The 18,442-nt window shown below is 44.8% G+C and overlaps 1 protein-coding gene across 1 annotated transcript; it reads left to right on the forward strand.

Annotated features, from left to right (window-relative positions):
• Positions 1 to 12,015: 12,015 nt before the first annotated feature.
• Positions 12,016 to 13,268, forward strand: LOC146178483 (uncharacterized). Its single transcript, XM_084578304.1, has one exon. It carries the CDS (start codon positions 12,519 to 12,521, stop codon positions 12,951 to 12,953), a length of 435 nt encoding a protein of 144 aa, XP_084434430.1. The 5' UTR covers positions 12,016 to 12,518; the 3' UTR covers positions 12,954 to 13,268.
• Positions 13,269 to 18,442: the final 5,174 nt, after the last annotated feature.

The following is an 18,442-nucleotide window of genomic DNA, read 5'->3' on the forward strand; positions in this document are numbered from 1 at the left end:
GACTCGATTTTCAGTGCGGAAGCGTAAAAAAAATTGCCTCGAATCGTATCAAAATTGAACTTGCAGAGCATAGCGAAATCGTCTAACATTTGCTTGTCCACAAACTGGCCGCGGGCAAATGAACCGGCTTTCGATACAGTACCCCGTTTAACGGGTATCTCGGAGGCAACACAGAAACACCATGGCGCGAGCTTGTGTCCGTGATATCCACGTTTAAGTGAGACTACGCATTAGTAAATTTAATAATAATGATACAGAACCAACTACCCCGACAACGCGCACCACCAATAATTATTTCTCTAAGAATCTGTACTTTTTCATTCTTATCTTTTTATTCGGCCACTACACGTAGAGCCAAGAAGCAAATGTGGTTGGAGAATTATACTGAACGGGGATCAAAAATATTGTTATAAGCAAGGATTTTACTGACCCCACAACAAGCAGCTGAATGCAAATGACTAGGCTTCTTTTACGACCACGAGCTGCTTATAAATCATCATTTGCGTTTTCCCCTTCGACTCACAATCGGCGTCAGCTCGTTTGTGGCCGTCGCGTTTGCCCCTGAGCACGCGAATACTTTACGTTGAGTTACAGAGAGTCGCGTAAATGCAAGATTCTAAGATTTAACCGCATGAAGGGATGTTCCTTGGCTATGCCTCGGGCGATCACGGCGCCATCGACTGTTGTTTAAGTTGGGTAAACCGTATAAGTGACGGAACTTAGCAAAAGAGGGGCGCGTTTTTCTCGACATTTGGTCTTGTGGATTCGTCGCTTGGTAGCATCATAGCAACAAAAAAGTATAATTATACTATTTTCCCATCTCTAAATCTAAACAGCGTGAAGTACGGCAAAAGCAATGATGAAAATCATAACTTCTGCTAATCCATCGCAATTTTAAGGGACCAGGCACAAATGTGCCGACTTAAAATGTGAGGCGTAGACATTTGCAAGTAGTGACTACTCGCACTCTTTTCGACAATAATTAGCAATAGATTATGACTAGCCGCTTACCGGTATCGCTCAAGAGGAAAGTATACAACAGTTGCATTCTGCCTGTACTCATCTATGGGGCTGAAACGTGGAGGCTAACCAAGAGAGTTCTACTTAAGTTGAGGACAACCCAGAGGGCTATGGAACGAAAAATGGTAGGGGTAAGATTAAGAGCTAGGAAGCATGCAGAGTGGGTCAGAGAAATAACTCAACTTACCGACATTCTAGTGGAAATTAAGAAGAAGAAATGGACATGGGCAGGACATGCAGTGCAAAGAGAGGATAACCGATGGTCGCTGAAGGTGACAAACTGGATTCCAATGGAAGGAAAGCGTAGCGGGGGGCGGCAGAAAGTTAGGTGGGCGGATGAGATTAAGAAGTTCGCAGGGGCAAGTGGATGCAGCTAGCACAGAACCGGGTTAAGTGGAGAAATATGGGAGAGGCCTTCGCCCTGCAGTGGGTATCGTCAGGCTGACGATGATGATGATACCCCCCCCCCCCCCCCCCCTGAACAGCTTTTCTTTTGCCCTATTATCCCCTCCATCCACTATCTCGATGGTCTCATGCGCACGGTTGAGACCGAAAGAGGATTTGCAGGTTCTTCGCTCGAAGCACGCGACACGAAAACGAACTCCATTCGAGAAAAGCCAGAACGGAAGTTACGTACCCGCATAGCCTTCGGCGTTTCGTTGTCTCGCGAGCTGCTTCCGGGCGATGAGCGAGATTTTCTACGAACCCAGGACCTCAGCTAATATTACCATGCCATTAATCCCCCACACGTGATTTTCGCTTTAAATAACCCGTTTTAACCACTTTACCATTCACAGGTAAAAGGCCGTTAGTCATTAGGTGCGCAATGGATAATAACTCTGATCACATAAATGACGCTGGGACCTACTGCAGTGGCACACCAATTTGTAGAGCAAACCTCTTTTCCGAATAGACCACCACAACACCAGCAAGTCTCCTCCGGGTTAATGGACTTGACCAAAATTGACGCTGTTACGCTCATCAACGCGACACTCCATATCGACTACACCTGGATCAGCTTGTCGGCATTGTCGTGCCGGTGTTTGTAGTAACGGTATGCCTGTGGATTACAATGTCCAAGATACAGATCGAGGGTTCTCTCTCGCGGATGGTTTTCCTCGAGGCCGGGAATGGCCCGCTCTCTCCGAGACATCTGCCAAGTGGAGGCAGTGACAGCCAAGGCACACGGGATGAACGCAGGATCACAACAGTACACAATTAGGCTTTTTGGTATCGCCGCAGCCAAGTCGCTTAGTTGTTTGCGGACGCAAGTCAACCCAATAAAAAATTGATTTCAGTGTATTACACATGTCTTCTCTTTTAGGTGCCTACGACCTTGTCACTATCTAGTAGCAATATTAACACGACCGTTTCAACTGATCGTCAGAACTGAATTCCATGCAACGTCGTCGATACTGACACGGTCATGCAATTTTTTTTTAATGCGAAAGCAATACTACACCAGATCTAATCGCTCGTCGCTGCGTGTCGTGTGCGTGTCCTTATTTAAAAAAGAAGAAGAAGACGAAGGAGAAGAAAGAGAAAAAGAAAAAGAAAGAAGAAGAAGAATGCTTGGTCACCCGCAGCTTTCGCTCTATATATGGTTCAGCAGCGTTGAACCCTTCTCATTTTTTGGCTACATGGATACAGCGCCTGGTCGGCGACACACCATTACAATGCTGACGTAAGGGCCCTAGGAAGTACGCAAAACGTCCGCATTCCTCTGATCAAGGCAGTGTAAGGTTACTTCGTGTGCTCGTCTGCAAGAGTTTATCAATAACGACACCAGATCGACTAGCGGATCGAAAGAAATGAAACTCAATGCACGCACCCAACACCAAATCTTACCTGCTATTCCTAGACAATCTGCGCAGCCAGTACACTAAAGAGCTGAAGTTGAAGGTTTTGGTCGTGGGGTTTTAAAAGTAAAAGGTCGAATAGGTTTCATGTTATATTTGTTGAATACGTGCAGTGTAATACTCAACCAGGGTTAAGAATGGTACAGTTAAAACAAATTATCCTCTGGTGATGCACCTCTGAAGCTCAGCACTATGGGAGCTCAGATCATTAAATGACCTTTGTGGTCATGAGTTGCCGTATTTGCACACTGAAGGAAATACCTAGGCAATCTTTACTGTTAACTAAAACACAATGACATCGCACAGCACACGGGCACCTTGCTTTTTTGCCTCCAACGAAAAGCGGGTGCCGAGGCCGGGATTCGATCCCACATCCTTGGGAACAGTAGTCGAGGGCCCTAGCCACTGCACCACTCCGGCGGGGAGCAATATATGGATAAGTATTCATATGTGAAGTATGCAATAGTTATACGGCTGCATATACTTACGGCCTTTAGTTTACAGGCCTGGGTCTCTTCGAGAATACCACGAGACAGTAACCCGCGGTGATATTTTACGGTCACATTCTTGTTGAAAGGAGGCTAATTCGCGCAAAGACTCATGATTCAGTGTTTTTCAATGTCGTTTCTTTCAGCAAAACAAAATTTTCTACAATTGTTTGTTTATGGACAGAACATTAGATCGCGAATGCCAAGTATTTATTTCACATTTGGTACAAAATATACCCCCTCTTGCGTTACTGATTATTGCGTAGTATATTCAGCATCCATGCAATCCTGCTTACAACCCACAATCATTCATTTCTGTAGTGACCAGTTAGAACCCAGAGGAGGCACAGGACAGGATTTCCTTGGTGCCGATAATGCGTGCGTATTCGTCGCCAGATTCAAGAAGGCATTTTCCGCAGTCGTGCATTCGCAAAGTAAGCAGCCTAAAGAGTGGAAGTTTTATTAAGAAGTTGACAGTAATTCCTGAACTGAGAACGTCCTGCTGAATTAAGCAAAGATGTTCGCTACTTTCAGTGGTGTCTTTTCAGTTCTGTGTACAGATTCGATCACACTTGCCCAGAGTGTTTGAGCGGTCCTGTGCAGAGTAAGCGAATCTAAATTAAAAGACAGGCGCTGATTTCTAATATTGATTCTTGCACTTTAGAGCAGCCTCGAAGTCACGTAAACTGCAGAGGCACAAGTAAACTCGATCAAAAGTAGACTCCTTCGGGCGGCAAATATCGGGTACTAATAGATTTTAACTAGATTGTTTGAGAAATCCTCTCCTTGGTGCAAGAATAATATAAAATTGGGTTATACATCTCTGCAGAAGACTGCATATTTAGTGCCTTTGACAATGCGGTGTAAACACAATGGAACTAGAAAGATTTTGCTTCTCAAGTAGCGAGCAAAAATAAGCTTACAGAATTCCTTATATATACGAAACAGAAGCTCCGGATATGCGGTGTCCACGGTAGAACGAGGTGAAGAAGATGGCTACACAATATCAATGAAATTGAAGTATTCCTGGCCAGAAATGAGGAAGTCGAATGCCGAGTACTTCGCTCAGTGCAAATCCTGCCACTTACGAAAAACACTGAAAAACAGGAAACTCGCTCCGCTTCAGGAGTTTGTAGAGCTGAGCGCACCTTTTGAGAGAACGGCCATCGATGTTATCGGACCTCTCCACAATTTTGATTGCTCGTGTCGTCTTTTTTCCGAAAACCGGATGCGAAGAAGGGTCGCTGAACTAAACGATGGAATGCGGGGACGACGTGCTAATGTGGCTACATGGACCTTGTTGCGAGGATGGCGAGGGTTCCAAGAACGGGAAGAAAGGACCAGAGGTGACAAGGAAAGCGGCAGAAGACGCTGGGGCAGATGGGATTTAGGAACGAGAGACACGCTAGAGCAGGTCGACCCAACCTCGTCTCACGAGGGACGACTGACTTAACATACGAAGAGGGCTCGCTAGTCCGGCCAGCGCGTATATTCAGCTCGTCGTGTAAACCGTCATCATTAGCGCGTTCTATACGTTGATCCGCGCTGCCTGCAGCTATGGCCATCATCTCCCAACTCAAGCCCCGGATCCCCGCAATGGCGTCCAGACGCAGCTTTAAGACCGTCGGGTGAGCGGGGGAATCCAGCTCTGATTTCATGTGTGATCCCTGCTCTCGACCTCGAAAAGTGCCCTATAACCGGGACATCACACATCTCAAGAGTGTTCCCGCCACTTGACCCTGTTAAAGTGGCATCACTGTCAAGTAAATAAAAACATCTTTCCATGAACTAAAGTAAGGATTTCTTTTGACTTTGTGGCTGCTGCCCAAAATATGATTGCAACTGTATTGCTTTGGTATGCCGGTGATGGTATGAATGTGGCTATCAACAAGTTGCAAAGTCACGCTGCTTAGAGACCATGGCTGCTGCTTGGAACACACTGCAGGCGAAGGTCGATAATACCCAACAAAGCGGCTTTGTAATCATCAGTGGATGACTGGTTCAGTGTGCAAGTTGGTTAAAAAACACCAAAAATTATGCTAGCAGTTTTGTGTCATTTTCTAGCCGAACTGGGCTAATGAAAAGAAAGCCATGTTTCCATTCCTTCCGCTGCAAATTTTAACAGCACTAAACAATATGTGTTGCTGGTTTGGAAATCTATACAGCAGTTGCCTGACCACAGTCAGTGCAGTAGTTGTAATTCAGCATGCTAACACGTGCAATATTGTATTTTGTGAGAAAGAGTGTTTCAGTAGTAGGTGATTGCTTCCAGTTGAGCAATGATTTTTCTGTAGAATATTCAATGTTGTCATCCAAATTGTGATTTTGGCGTTTTTGCAAAATAAGAAGCATCGCTTAGCAAATAATTAATGATTTTATTTCTGCCGACTCCTGGATTTTGCTGAAGGAGGTGAGTTGCGACAAATAAGAGGTGGTCAAGCGCTACAAGATGATGCCGCAGTACTTGGCACAGAAATGCGTCCACCTATCCCTCTAGGGTAAGCCGTACAGTTTATTCCTTGTAGAGGGTGACAGAGTAATGTATGCACAGCATTTTTATTGCAGTAGAGTTATGTGTTCTTTCTAGGTGTAGCTAATCAGCTGGTGTAACGTGTTGCTTAGCTCTCTAGAATAAAAGCTTTGAGTAAGAAATAAAAGCTATGACAATTTCCGACGTGTTTCCTAGCGGTGAAAAATTTGCATGAGCCGTACTATAAAAGCATTACGTACTGATGGATCCTGTGCAGACCTGTGTGTATTAATGGCTAGGCGCTGGCTAAACACGTGCTATGTATAATGTTTTAGTCCTTTTCAATTAGCTTTCAGAGAAATATTGATTTAATGCTCGATATGAAGGTTTAATGCTTTGGCATTCGACCACTCATGTCGACGTCGTGGATTATATCCAGGCGAGACTGGCTATCACTTGATGGAGCTGACATACGAAAATGGCTTAGTGCTGTGCAATCTTAAGCCGCATAATGAGCACAGTGAGGTTTAAAACTTTCTTGCACCTACCACTACAACATTCTTTAAGCCCAGTGTTTTGAATGTGAAGGTTCCGTCAGGAAATAATTCTTTAAATTTTCAGTCAGCTTCTAAATATCAGATACCCATTTTCCTTCATGACCACTTCTTATGAAATACATTTCAATATTAATGTTTCATTGAAACTGCAACTTTTTGTGATTCAGGTGTTCACGTTCAAACGCCTCCTGGAAAGTTCTGCTTCGTGAATTCGAAAAACAGGTGGTTTCTCACGGGTGTTTCGCATGTCTTAGCTTGCTCGCACACATTTTGTGCTGAGCAGCCAGGTCGATGCAAAGTAGCCAACAAAATGAATATGATCCCACCAGACAACTTTTTCCCACTCTGTAATTGTTGCATTTTGCAGAATATGTTGACATTAGGAGAGAAGGAAGTGACCATAGAAATAATTGCAGAATATGTTGACATTAGGAGAGAAGGAAGTGACCATAGAAATAATCATCCACCTTCGGACTACAGAGCATCAGACTACGGAGTGTCAGATTGCAGGACATCAGAATGCAGCAAGTCACAATACATAAGAATAGGATACAAGACGTAACAGTACAGAACTACACCCAATGAACGCCGCAAACAAAACTATAGACAACAGAACAATAGTCTACAGAACTCCAGACTTAAGGTCAAAAATGCGGCAAGACTACACACCATCAGAAATGTTCCGTTCTTTTTTTCGACTCAGTAGGCAGCTTTCAGTGGTGGCACTGGCGGCGTACAAACTAGGGGTCGTTGAGATCACTTGCATGGAATCGGCTGATGTTGCGCGAAGGGCGTTCAAAAAAGCGGCCGCCGAGATCACTTGCCTTGATTCGGGGGAGCGCACAAACACAAGACACTGTGAATTTCATTTCCTCTCTTCGGATCGTCCCGTTCCTTCCCAAACGCAACACGTACAGCGATTTCTTAACCTCGTGGCAGCGAAAGTCGCCCTCCGGGCTGCACACTTGCCCCGGACACTTGCAACTAACAATGGGAATCTTGTGCGGAAACCTGTTTCGGTCGAAGTCCACGGATTCGGTAAAGGTGCAGCTGGCCCTGTCGCCAATGTAGAAAGCCGTCAAATCCGGTATACATTGCGGCGATTCCGTAGAGAGAGCGCCCACTGAGCGGGACCCGAAACCGTGTTCGAGGACGAGGAGGCAGATGAAGAAACAGGCTGCAGCGAAGATACATGCCATCGTTCTCAGCGGCTCTCGTGGGCTTTGAGACTTCAGTCGGTGGCGAAACTCCTCATTTAAGTGCGTAGGCTGATAACGGAAGGGCGAAGGGCATATGACCACGGAGATCAGCAAGGATACCTGCATCGCAACGTAGGACACTGTTATCTTCGGAGACGACAGACAGCGAATCGACACTCTCAGCAGGCACATCCGTTATTTATTGTGCAGTGTACGTGGTTTTTTTCTCCTTTCAAATAGCAATCTGACTAAGGTGCATCGCGAATGTGTATGCAAATGACAAAGAACATTGCAGCCCCGTCCTGCTAAAACCAGTAGTCAAAACAAAGCTGGGTGTCAGATACTTCGCTAACGTGCACAGGATACTAGACGCTAAGCGTAGGAAAGTTAAGAGCAAAGGATGTAGAGAACGTGGCCATAGGGCAAAAGGAAAGGGTAGGCTGTCCTGCCTGCGTGGTTGTCGTTGTCAGCGCTTGAGTGAGTGATGCGTGAGCCGGTGAGTTTGGGCTCCACTCTTTGCGCAGCCAATGGCAGTTCACGAGGAGATGTTGCGCAGCATTACTTTATCGAAAGACAATGCATTGGTCAGACCATTGTGCACTACTGCATGTTTACCTGAGCGGCTCGCATAGTGGTCATTTATGCGACCTCATCTTTCTGTAAGACGTACCTTTTCTTTTGCGAAGATGCGACTCGATTTTCAGTGCGGAAGCTTTAAAAAAATCGACTCGAATCGTATCAAAATAGAAGACATTGAACAAGGCAAAAATCGTGTAACATTTGCGTGTCCACAAACTTGCCGCGGGCAAATGAACCGACATTCGATACAGTAGCCCGTCCAACTGATGTCTCGGAGGTAACACAGAAACACCATGGCGTGAGCTTCCGCCCGTTATATCTCCATTTAAGTGGGGCTAACCATTAGTAAAATTAATAATACCACAGAACCAACTAGGGGCCCGACAACACGCACATCAGTAATTGTTTTTCATAAGAATCTCTACTTCTTCATTCTTATATTTTTATTCAACCACTACACGTGGAGTGCTGAAGGAAATGTGGTTGGAGAATTATACTGTGCGAGGATAAAAAATGTTGTTATAAGAAAGGAATTTTTTTTTTTTTTGAACTCACAATGAGCTGCTGAATGCAAATGAATACGCTTCTTTTACGAACACGAGTTTCTTATATATCATCCCTTGCGTTTTCCCCTTCGACTCATCGGCGTCAGCTCCTTTGTTGCCGTCACGTTTGCCCCTGAGCACGAAAATACTGTAGGGCGAGTTAAAAACAGTCGCGTAAATGGAAGGTATTAAGATTTAACCTCATGGTGGGATGTTTTTTTGCTATGCTTCAGGCGATTAAGACGTAATCGCCTATTGTTAGAGTAAACCGCATGAAGCGACGCAACTCAGCAAAAAAGGGGTGCGTTTTGATCTACTTTTCGTCCCGTTGCTTCATCGTTTGGTAAAATCGCTCTACCACAAAACTATAATTATTCTATTTTGCCATTTTTAAATTTAAACAGCGTGAAGTGCGACGAAAGCACTGATCAAAATACTGCTAAGATATAGTATTTCTAAGGGTCATACAACAAATTTGCCGAACTACACTGTGCGGCACAGATATTTGCAAGGAGAATTAGTTTTCCCGGTCTTTTCTACAATAATTAGCAATATCAAGACAGGATATCTTTTTAGTTCTTTATTATACCGCCAATCAAGAAAAGCCAAAATGGAAGTTACGTACCCGCAAAGTCTTCGGCATTTGGTCGTCCTGCGAGCTGCTTCGGGCTGATGAGCGAGAGTTTCTACAAACCCAGGACCTCAGCTAATATTGCGATGCCATTAATCTCCCACAAGTGATTGCCGCTTGAAACAACCCGTTTAAACTACTTCACCATTCACAGGTAAAATGCCGATAGTCATGAGTTGCGCAATGAATAATAATGCTGATTACATAAATGATGCTAGGACCTGCTGCAGTGGCAGACCAATTTCTGGGGCAAACCTTTTTTCCGAATAGACCACCACAGTACCACCAAATCTCCAGGTTAATGGGCGTTTCCAAAACTGGCGCTGTTACGCTCATCAACGCGACACTCCTTATCGCCTATACCTGGATCAGCTTGTCGGCATTGTCGTGCTGGTGTTAGTAGTAACGGTACGCCTGCGGAGTAGAATGTCCGAGATACGGATCGAGGGTTCTCTCTCGCGTATGGTTTTCCTCGAGGCCGGGAATTTGCCCCGTTCAATCCGACACATCTGCCAAGTGGAGGCAGTGACAGCCAAGACACACGTGATGAACACAGGATCACAACAGTACACAATTAGGCTTTTTGGTATCGCCGCCGCCAAGTCGCTTAGTTGTTTGCGGACGCAAGTCAACCCAATAAAAAAAATTATTTCAGTGCTATTACGCTTTTAGGTGCCTACGGCCTTGTCACTACCAAGTGACAATACTAACAAGACCATCTGAACTGATCGTTAGAACTGAATTCCATGCAACGTCGTCCATACTGACATGGTCATGCAATTGTTTTTTGTTTAGTTTTTTTAATGCGAAAACAATACTACGCCAGGTTTAATCGCTCATCGATGCGTGCCGTGTCCGCGGGACGTTAAACTCCACAAACCAACCAACCAACCTTATTTGAACAGAAGGAGAAGAAGAAGAAGTAGAAGAAGAACAAGAAGAAGAAGAACAACAACAACAACAACTAGAAGAATGCTCGTTCACCCGCAGCTAATGATTTCGCTCCATATTTGGTTTAACAGCGTTGAACCCTTCTCATTGGCTGCATGGATACAGCGCCTGATCGGCGACACACCATTACGATGCTGACGTACGGGGCCTAGGGAGTACGCAAAACGTCCCCATTCCTTTGACAAAGGCAGTGTAAGGCTACTCCGTGTTCTCGCCCGCAAGCGTTTATCAATAACGACACCAGATCGACTAGCAGATCGAAAGAAATGAAACTCAGTGCACGCACACAACACCAAATCTTACCTGCTATGCCCAGACACTCTGCGCAGTCAGTACATTAAAGAGCAGAAGTTGAAGGTTTTGGTCGTGGGGTTTTAAAAGTAAAAGGTCGAATAGGTTTCATGTTATATTTGTTGAATACGTGCAGTGTAATGATCAACCGTGGTTAAGAATGATACAGATAAAAAAAAATAATCCTCAGATGATGCGCCTCTAAAGCTCAGCATTGTGGGAGCTGAGATCATTAAATGACCTTTGTGGTCATGAGCTGCCATATTTGCACACTGAAGAAAATACTAGGCTATCTTTACTGTTAACTAAAACACAGTAATTTTAATCAAGCCTTTATATTTTTCAGCTTATTCATTTACAAAGATACAAAATGTCAACGCTCTTTTTTTATTGAATAATAAGCGCATTTTCCTCATAAAAGGGTTTCAAATTTTAACGCAAGAAATTACTGTATAAATAGGCACGTGGAGCACTATATAATACTCTAAACTTGGCTACGTATGTCTTGTTGTCGGAATGGTCGTTATCGTGTCGGTTAGCTGTACGGTATTAGCAGGCTTACTTACCTAAGGCCACTGGTTCACCTGGACCGGTACTTTGAAAGCAGAATCAGGAAACAGGTCGGATAGCCAAATTTTATGACTTCACTTTTCTAATTAAAAAATAAAACATAGTAGTAATACAAGAAACACTTTAAACAAACTTCTGCTGTTATTAAAAGGTGTGTTTAAATACATCCACTTCTATCTGTCACATTAAATTTTATAGCTCATCGTTATGGGTATTGAATGTTTAAGGGAAATCGTCAAATACGGATATTTTTCCGCCGCTATGCAAAGGCTTCCTCAGCGCATAATGCTTATCGCTAGTGAAAGCGTTGGCGAGTTTCATTCCTGCCACCGCTGCAGCGCCAGCAGTTGGCGGATAAAAGAATATCACGCGTGCAGCACGACATTTTGATTCTGAAGCTCATCCTACCTGTGTTCGACCATTGGATCTGGCTAAACATAAGAAAAAAGTCAACCGAATAGGTTATCAAAGCTGAAAACTGAAGGTGTGAGATTGCAATGCTTATCTACATACTTGGACCTTAGTTCTTACAGTCCGCATCTGCAGAATGAATATGCTTCCCGCACATATAACACTTTGTGTCAATATATGCCTGCAATACGTTATTTACGTTCCGCTTAAAATTCTCTGCGGTGACCACGAAAACAAAGGGTGTCAGGCATGACGGGTTTTCTGCATATCTGATCAGCTTGGCTTTTTATGCACGTAAAACTAACAGCCGAACAGCGAGAGCGAGAACAAGGTTGCACGTGCGCAGCATTGCGCGGCATCCATGCCCATACAGCGCAACCGCTCCCTGCCCTGTTTCTCTTTCCATCTTAACTGTTTTTCCCCGGCGTAAACCGGTCAGGTGTAGCCATTCCGTCAGCAAGGTTGCTCGCTCGTAAAATATGCACAATCTTTCCCGTGTTGCTAGGGGCGGGCGTCAAAAGAACGTGCCCACGAAAGCTTCTCGGCAGACTAACATGCGCTGCTCTCACCAACGTGTAAGCGGGCCGTTCATTCTCGCACCAGTGCCAGTTTACGTACATTTCCAGTGCAAAGACAGGACATAAAGATCATCGTGAGCACAGTGCAGTTTTACTTGCGATTGAATGCTGCAAGAAGACAAAAGACACACCCGAGAAAAATTATACCAAGAGTGAAGTGTTCGTGGTGACGTGAAGGACAAATTGACAGACTTAGTTTCCACCTTATTCTGCATTGAACGTGCGCCATTCTCTTCTTGCGGCTACGTGCTGTTGTTGCAACAACGAGTTTAGCTTTTGGATTCCTTCCAATAATCACGCCGACACCTTGCTTTATGAGAAGTTTAACTTACTCCTGTAGTCTGACTGTGGTGAAGCCATCATCTTAAGATGCCTCGTGTAGTCATCGTATTCGCTTTCTTGTTCGCCGGATTGAGCCCGCTTCTTCAGTTACAACTGTCTGCGGCTGGAGCCTGCTCACCGGTGCCCCAAGCTCCCAAAATTGGTGACCGTGCTACTTGCCCTTTTACGATGACCATGGACAAGGACCCCAGCCGGATCCCTGAGGAACTGCCTGTGATGAAGTGCAACTGTCCAGGAAGCATATGCAGCGATAAGGGTGATTTCCGCTGCCAGGAGGTGCGGAGCACGTTTAAGGTGGCGTACCGCGTCGGTGGTGGAAACTCCATTCCAGAGTTTAACTACAAGACTGTGGACTTGACCACTTCATGCGTGTGCGTCGTCAGCAGGTCCAGCATTGCCCAAACTGGAGGCGCCCGCACACAAGATCTAGGAAAGTTCGGAAAACCGCCGTTATCGAAGTAACTTAACCCGATCAGAGAAGTTTGCGTGGAGCGAACGTTTGCGTATGTCTTCCATGTACAGTCACGAGGGAGAAGGTTAGCCCACGTGACGGATCACCAGATCAGGAGAATGACAACGAATGGCGCTGCGGTCGACAAATAGGGTGATAACGAGAGCGCCGGGCTGTTCTCATCTATCTGTATAAGGGGTTCAGCGAACTTTCTCGGTCCATAAAATTTTAATTTTTCTTTCTCGCCCACTGTTTCATTTTTTGATAAGTGAAGTAACAAAAAAAAAAAAGGAGTCATGGTTGCAATGATGACCGAGTCAAAAAGAAACGCCACATGGACAGCCACTTAAGATGGGCACTTTGACAAAGGCTGATAAAGGTGACTTTCTGCTACCCCCCCCCTCCCCCCTTACTACAAAAATGAAAGTGGCCGAATAGACATGTCTGCCAACCGCGGCGCTGCGTGCTAAGATATCAGAGTTGCGGTCATCAGTCACTTGTGCTATCTTTTACTCACGACTGTACATTGCTTGACGTATATGCGTTTTTTTTAGCATCATGTACTGAACCAAAAATTCGAGACCACTGTCAGTGCTTGCCAAGCCACGCCGAAGTGCAAGCGGGTGCCACTTGACGAAACATTCCTGGTGGAGAGATCGGCGCACGGTACCCACGTTCTTCGTCTGGTGGACTGCACCGGTTTAGACACCAGCAGCGCTTCCTCAGGTGACACCTGCGTAGTAGCGTCGTCTGCTAGGCAAACTGTGGCAGAGGCTGGCATATAGTAAGCATGACTACCTTTGTATCTAACTGCAGTGCATTCACACAACTGTATTTCAGAACGCAACTCCATTCCTAATGCCTGCTCATTCATGAATAAAATTTCATCGCCAACATGTTCTGTTCTGGGAAGTCGTGTATTTTATTTTAAAGTACGTGTTGTCGGGACAGCTTGTGCTGCATAATGTAGATGAAGTTTGCGCAAAACCTTAGACTAGCACAAGAAGCGGCACAAACGATGAAAGAAAGACAGGTGCTACTACCAACTGTTTATTGGGATGTGACAGATGGAAATATAAAGACAACTAGAGGGAAAGAATAGAGCTAGTCAGAATAGAAGCTTTCGGTATTAAGCTCTTAAGCGAAGTTAAGTACAGTCCTGTACTTTTCTTAGAATTGATAGTCGTCTACTATCTCTCGCTCCAGTGCACCACTGCATCAAGCGACGGGAAAAGCGCAATGTGGTCTTTACGATTGTCTATTTTTCGGTAAATGATGCAGTCGTCTGCAAACAACTTGATGTTACCGTGAATTTGAGCGGTGAGTATATAGGAGATATCAGGGTAACAGATTAAGGGAGGAGTAATGAGGCGATTAGCGGACTCCATGTAGGCACTGCCATGTATGCACTTTATATAAATAGTCCGCTGTGTATATAAAACCTGTATACCAGTGCTCGAAAAGAGACCCCTGTCTTTCCTGCAAGACTTCCTACTTAAGCAGTACTTCGCTGGAAGAAAGAAGAACGGAGGAACAACCACTATGTAAGATAAGAAAAGAAAGAACCACTTTTTACTTCCCCCTTCCATTTTCCGGTTTCAGGAAAGCAACCCGCCCTCCCCATGGCGCTGCAATGTTGCCCCCTGTTGCTGGTCTTCTACTAATATTAATACATTCCAAATAACAGAGTCCATTCATTTGCTATGTTCAAAGTACCCATGTCCTATTCGCATACACTGGATTCGCGGCCATGCTCGCGATCCACATAATATTAAAGCGGATGTTATGACGCACATAAACACATCAGGCGATCCACCACCTTCCCCTCTTCCCCCAGGTCCGTTCCTGTCCCACGTTTCCGTTACTCAAGTTCTGCGCCAGCGAACACACGCTCTCATTCCTCCGTGTTCGCACCCTCTCCCCCGTAATCTTACTCAGCAGGAGGAGGTATCAGTGCGCCGGATTCGGGCAGGGACGGCTCTGACCCCATCTGTACGACATCGTTGGCGTGATAAAGATCTTCCAGTGACTGACAGGTGCCCTCACTGTTACACTGCACCTGAGATCTGTGATGGGCGTCACTTGTTGTGGACGTGTCCAGCAACGACTACAGTTAGGCAACGGCTACTCATGAAGGTGGGCCTACGGTGGAACCTCGACTGTGATTAGGAGAAGTGGACAATAGACAATCACTACACTGCCAACCTGTGCGAATACCTAAGCGCAACTGGACTTCACTCCTTCTTTTAACTTTCTATCTCCTGCATCCCATTCCCCCTTTCTCAACTTATGCCTTGTGGCAAACTTTTTGAAAAAAAAAAAATAATACAGAGAGTAGCAACAATAGTATTTGATGACATCTTCCTCCCTGACAGCAACGTGTTCCTCGTGTGATCCGTGGATCAGATATCCTAGTCATATATCAGTGAGCACACCTCATGGCTATTCCTGCTTCAATTTTCTCGCCGTCGGGTGTGAAGAGCGGTTGTTGGACGCTTCAAAAAAGCTGCAACATTTCAAAGCTGTGTGCTCTTGGTCACCGCGTGAGGTTCTGTACATTCGTAGGCTTTAAACTTTTCTTACCCGCCTGTTCCTTTTCAGAATTGTTTGCCTTCAACTATGCGTCCAAGTGCGTAAAGGTGTGGCTCCAGGTTTTTGGAAAGCTTATATTCTAGGAGAAAGTGGCCATTGGCCAAGGTTCCAGTCGCTTGGTTGTCGTCGTATGGTGGACTGCGTACGCTTGTGCGCGAAACGTGAGAACGCGAGCAGTCTGCTGTATACGAAGAACACCAATATAAACCGTCTGCTCCGCACACTACTGGGCCGCTCCTTTACGTTTCCCCGAAATACGTCGAATAAGTCAACGGTTCTGCGACGTTCTATTCCTTCTCGCTATCTTTCTTTTGGGGGAGAAAAGGGGGTGGAGGGTAACGAGAAGGCTAAGGAGCGCGCTCTGCTGAAAATTTGGCGTCGTCTTTCTCCCGTGGTGGTAGGAAAAATTTCAGAAGTTTCAAATAAATCCTGCGCCGCATATTTCGAGCGCCAACAGAATATGGGAAAAAAGAAGTACATCACACAACTATCTTCGAAAGTTGAAAGCTTTATCGTGAGAGCATATGAATTTATACGACGAAGAAGGTCGGCATCAAAAAGAACCTCCCTCTCTTTCAAAGCGGCATGCGAACACTTTCAGGAACATCTCAAATGAGCCTCCAGAAATGCTCTTCTTACTCGCTTGCGGTGACAGGGAAGGCTTGGCCGCACACGTGACCCCGTTTTTGCTGACCAGCGATGCTTTTAATAATTCAGCGCACATTTGATAGTGATGCCTGATCTTTCGATTTAACTGATCAGCCTCTACTAGTGCACTTTTGTTTCTGCTGATTAGCGACGCTTCAACTAATTCACCAACCGCCTCCACCGTACTAGAGCCATAGTCCGGAGAGAGAGAGAGAGGGGGGGGGGGGGGGGGGGGCTGTGTGAGAACACTACTCGAATTGTTCTCAGGGATAATATTGTAAATAGCCGCAAGTTTTCATACGAGTGTTATTTTGTGAGAAAATAAATTCTTTAATTAATCAAGTCCTCGGAGTCCTTTGAGCATTATTATAATTACGTCGATACTACACTGGACGAAACCACTAACCTTTCGGCTTTATTAAAGCATAAATTGAGTCATATATTGCTTGGGCGCAAGCTCTCTTTCTTTTTTTTTTTACCAGCGACGTATAACAACCCCTGAATAGCATCTCTAGCTGTCCCACTGTACCGCACACTTGAGAGGGCCGGGAATTAGTACTAGTATCGCTGATAATCAAAAATGAAGGAACATGTGGGGGGCAAGCCTTCCTTACCACTGCAAGCGAGTGAAAATGCATTTCAAGATGCTCACCTTGGATGTTTCTGATAGTGTTCGCATGCCGCTTTGGGAAAGGGCGAGGAGGTTGTTCTTTTTTTTTTTTTTATGTCGTCCTTCGCAGTATAAATAATGTGTTCCTCAAATAAATATTTCAGTTGTCAATAGCAGCTTTTCAGTTCGTCTTGTCTTCGTCTGTCTGAGTTGTCGAAACATAGACAGAACCTATGTGCAAACAAGCAATCTTTGCTTTCCGCTTTAACTTCAAATAAAACTAAGGAATTGAGGGAGGGCCAAAATGAAGCTAACGTTTTGACGTTCTTCTAATTATTAAATTTCTCAAAATGTTTAACAAATTAATTTGTGGCCATTGGAGCTCTCTGCATGCCAGGCGGGTAGACTGGGGAACTGAGTCGTAAATAAAAATAGGCCACGAAGGACCACTAGTACCAAGCATGTAAAGAGAGGCACATAGTGAACGAGTTTTAGTGCGTATGAACACTATGAATTACTAGCATGTGTTTAGGATATATGCACTGGTGTTACAGTAATAACAACTCAAAACATAAATATTTTAAGGGAAAAAAAAATACCGATTTTAAAATGCGTGGAATGAAAACGTAATACTAAGTCTACTATTAAGACGAAGCTTAAGCATCGTCCTAATTTTCTATTCATAATTTTAGCATCTTTGTCTCACAGTTTCTTTCCATCGCTACTCAGAAGTGATAATCCCACACTTGACATAGTCATTTTTTTTTTCGAGGTGTAGGCGTACAGATAGACGAAGGAAGTGTATCTATGAAATGTGTCCCACATTATTTTCATATTTCAACCTCTGGCTTCCTTACACTGAAGCCGCACATGACGCTTGAGTAATGCAGTAATGTTTGTCTGCTTCTAAGTTTACCAGCTTCTACTAAGTTTACCGTACATACCTGCTCCGACCGTACGCGAAGCAACACGTAAGCAGATAATATTTTCTTGTAGGTGACTTAACGCTCGCGATGCGGCGATATATAAGGCAGTGTAAGTTAGCAGTAATATCCCCGAAGTCCAGGCATCTTTGGACAAAATTTCCTTTCTTTTATAGAACAAAAGTGCATATCAAAGCCTCATAGATTAAGGTGTTTTTTTTTTTTTTTTTTTTTTTTTGAAGCAAACTGAAAGTGGTCCGCTCGAGATGACGCGGCTCTTTTAAAAAGGTGGGAACACCACTTTTTCATTTGGCTCATTCTTTGCTTCAAAAGTCGTGTAAAGCCCCGGAACGCGTGATTCAACATCTGAAATTCAATGTATGCGGCAAATAATGTATTACTGCATTATTCCACTGAGTGCTTTCGGTTTCGGCGTCTTAGCACCTGGTGGTGTTCTGATATCTCAAGAGAATGCCAACAACCAACCTCAGTCACGCGGGCCCTTCAGTCATGACGTATCGCCTGTTCTGTCCTCCGCTCAAGTGCACATGATGTCTCTTCCTGCGCCTTTCAAAAGTCGACTAATTTTACATGCGTCGATGCAACGATATGCTGTTAAATGGTGAGGAACGGCAAGCGAGCGAGGGTGGCACTATATTCACAAATCAATCGCTTCGCATGTGCCTATCTAAACCCTTCCACACAGCTTTCTGCACTGCGTGACATC

The sequence above is a fragment of the Amblyomma maculatum genome, chromosome 9 (genome assembly GCF_055883805.1).
Source record: "Amblyomma maculatum isolate TAMU_Amacu chromosome 9, ASM5588380v1, whole genome shotgun sequence".
NCBI lineage: Eukaryota > Metazoa > Arthropoda > Arachnida > Ixodida > Ixodidae > Amblyomma > Amblyomma maculatum.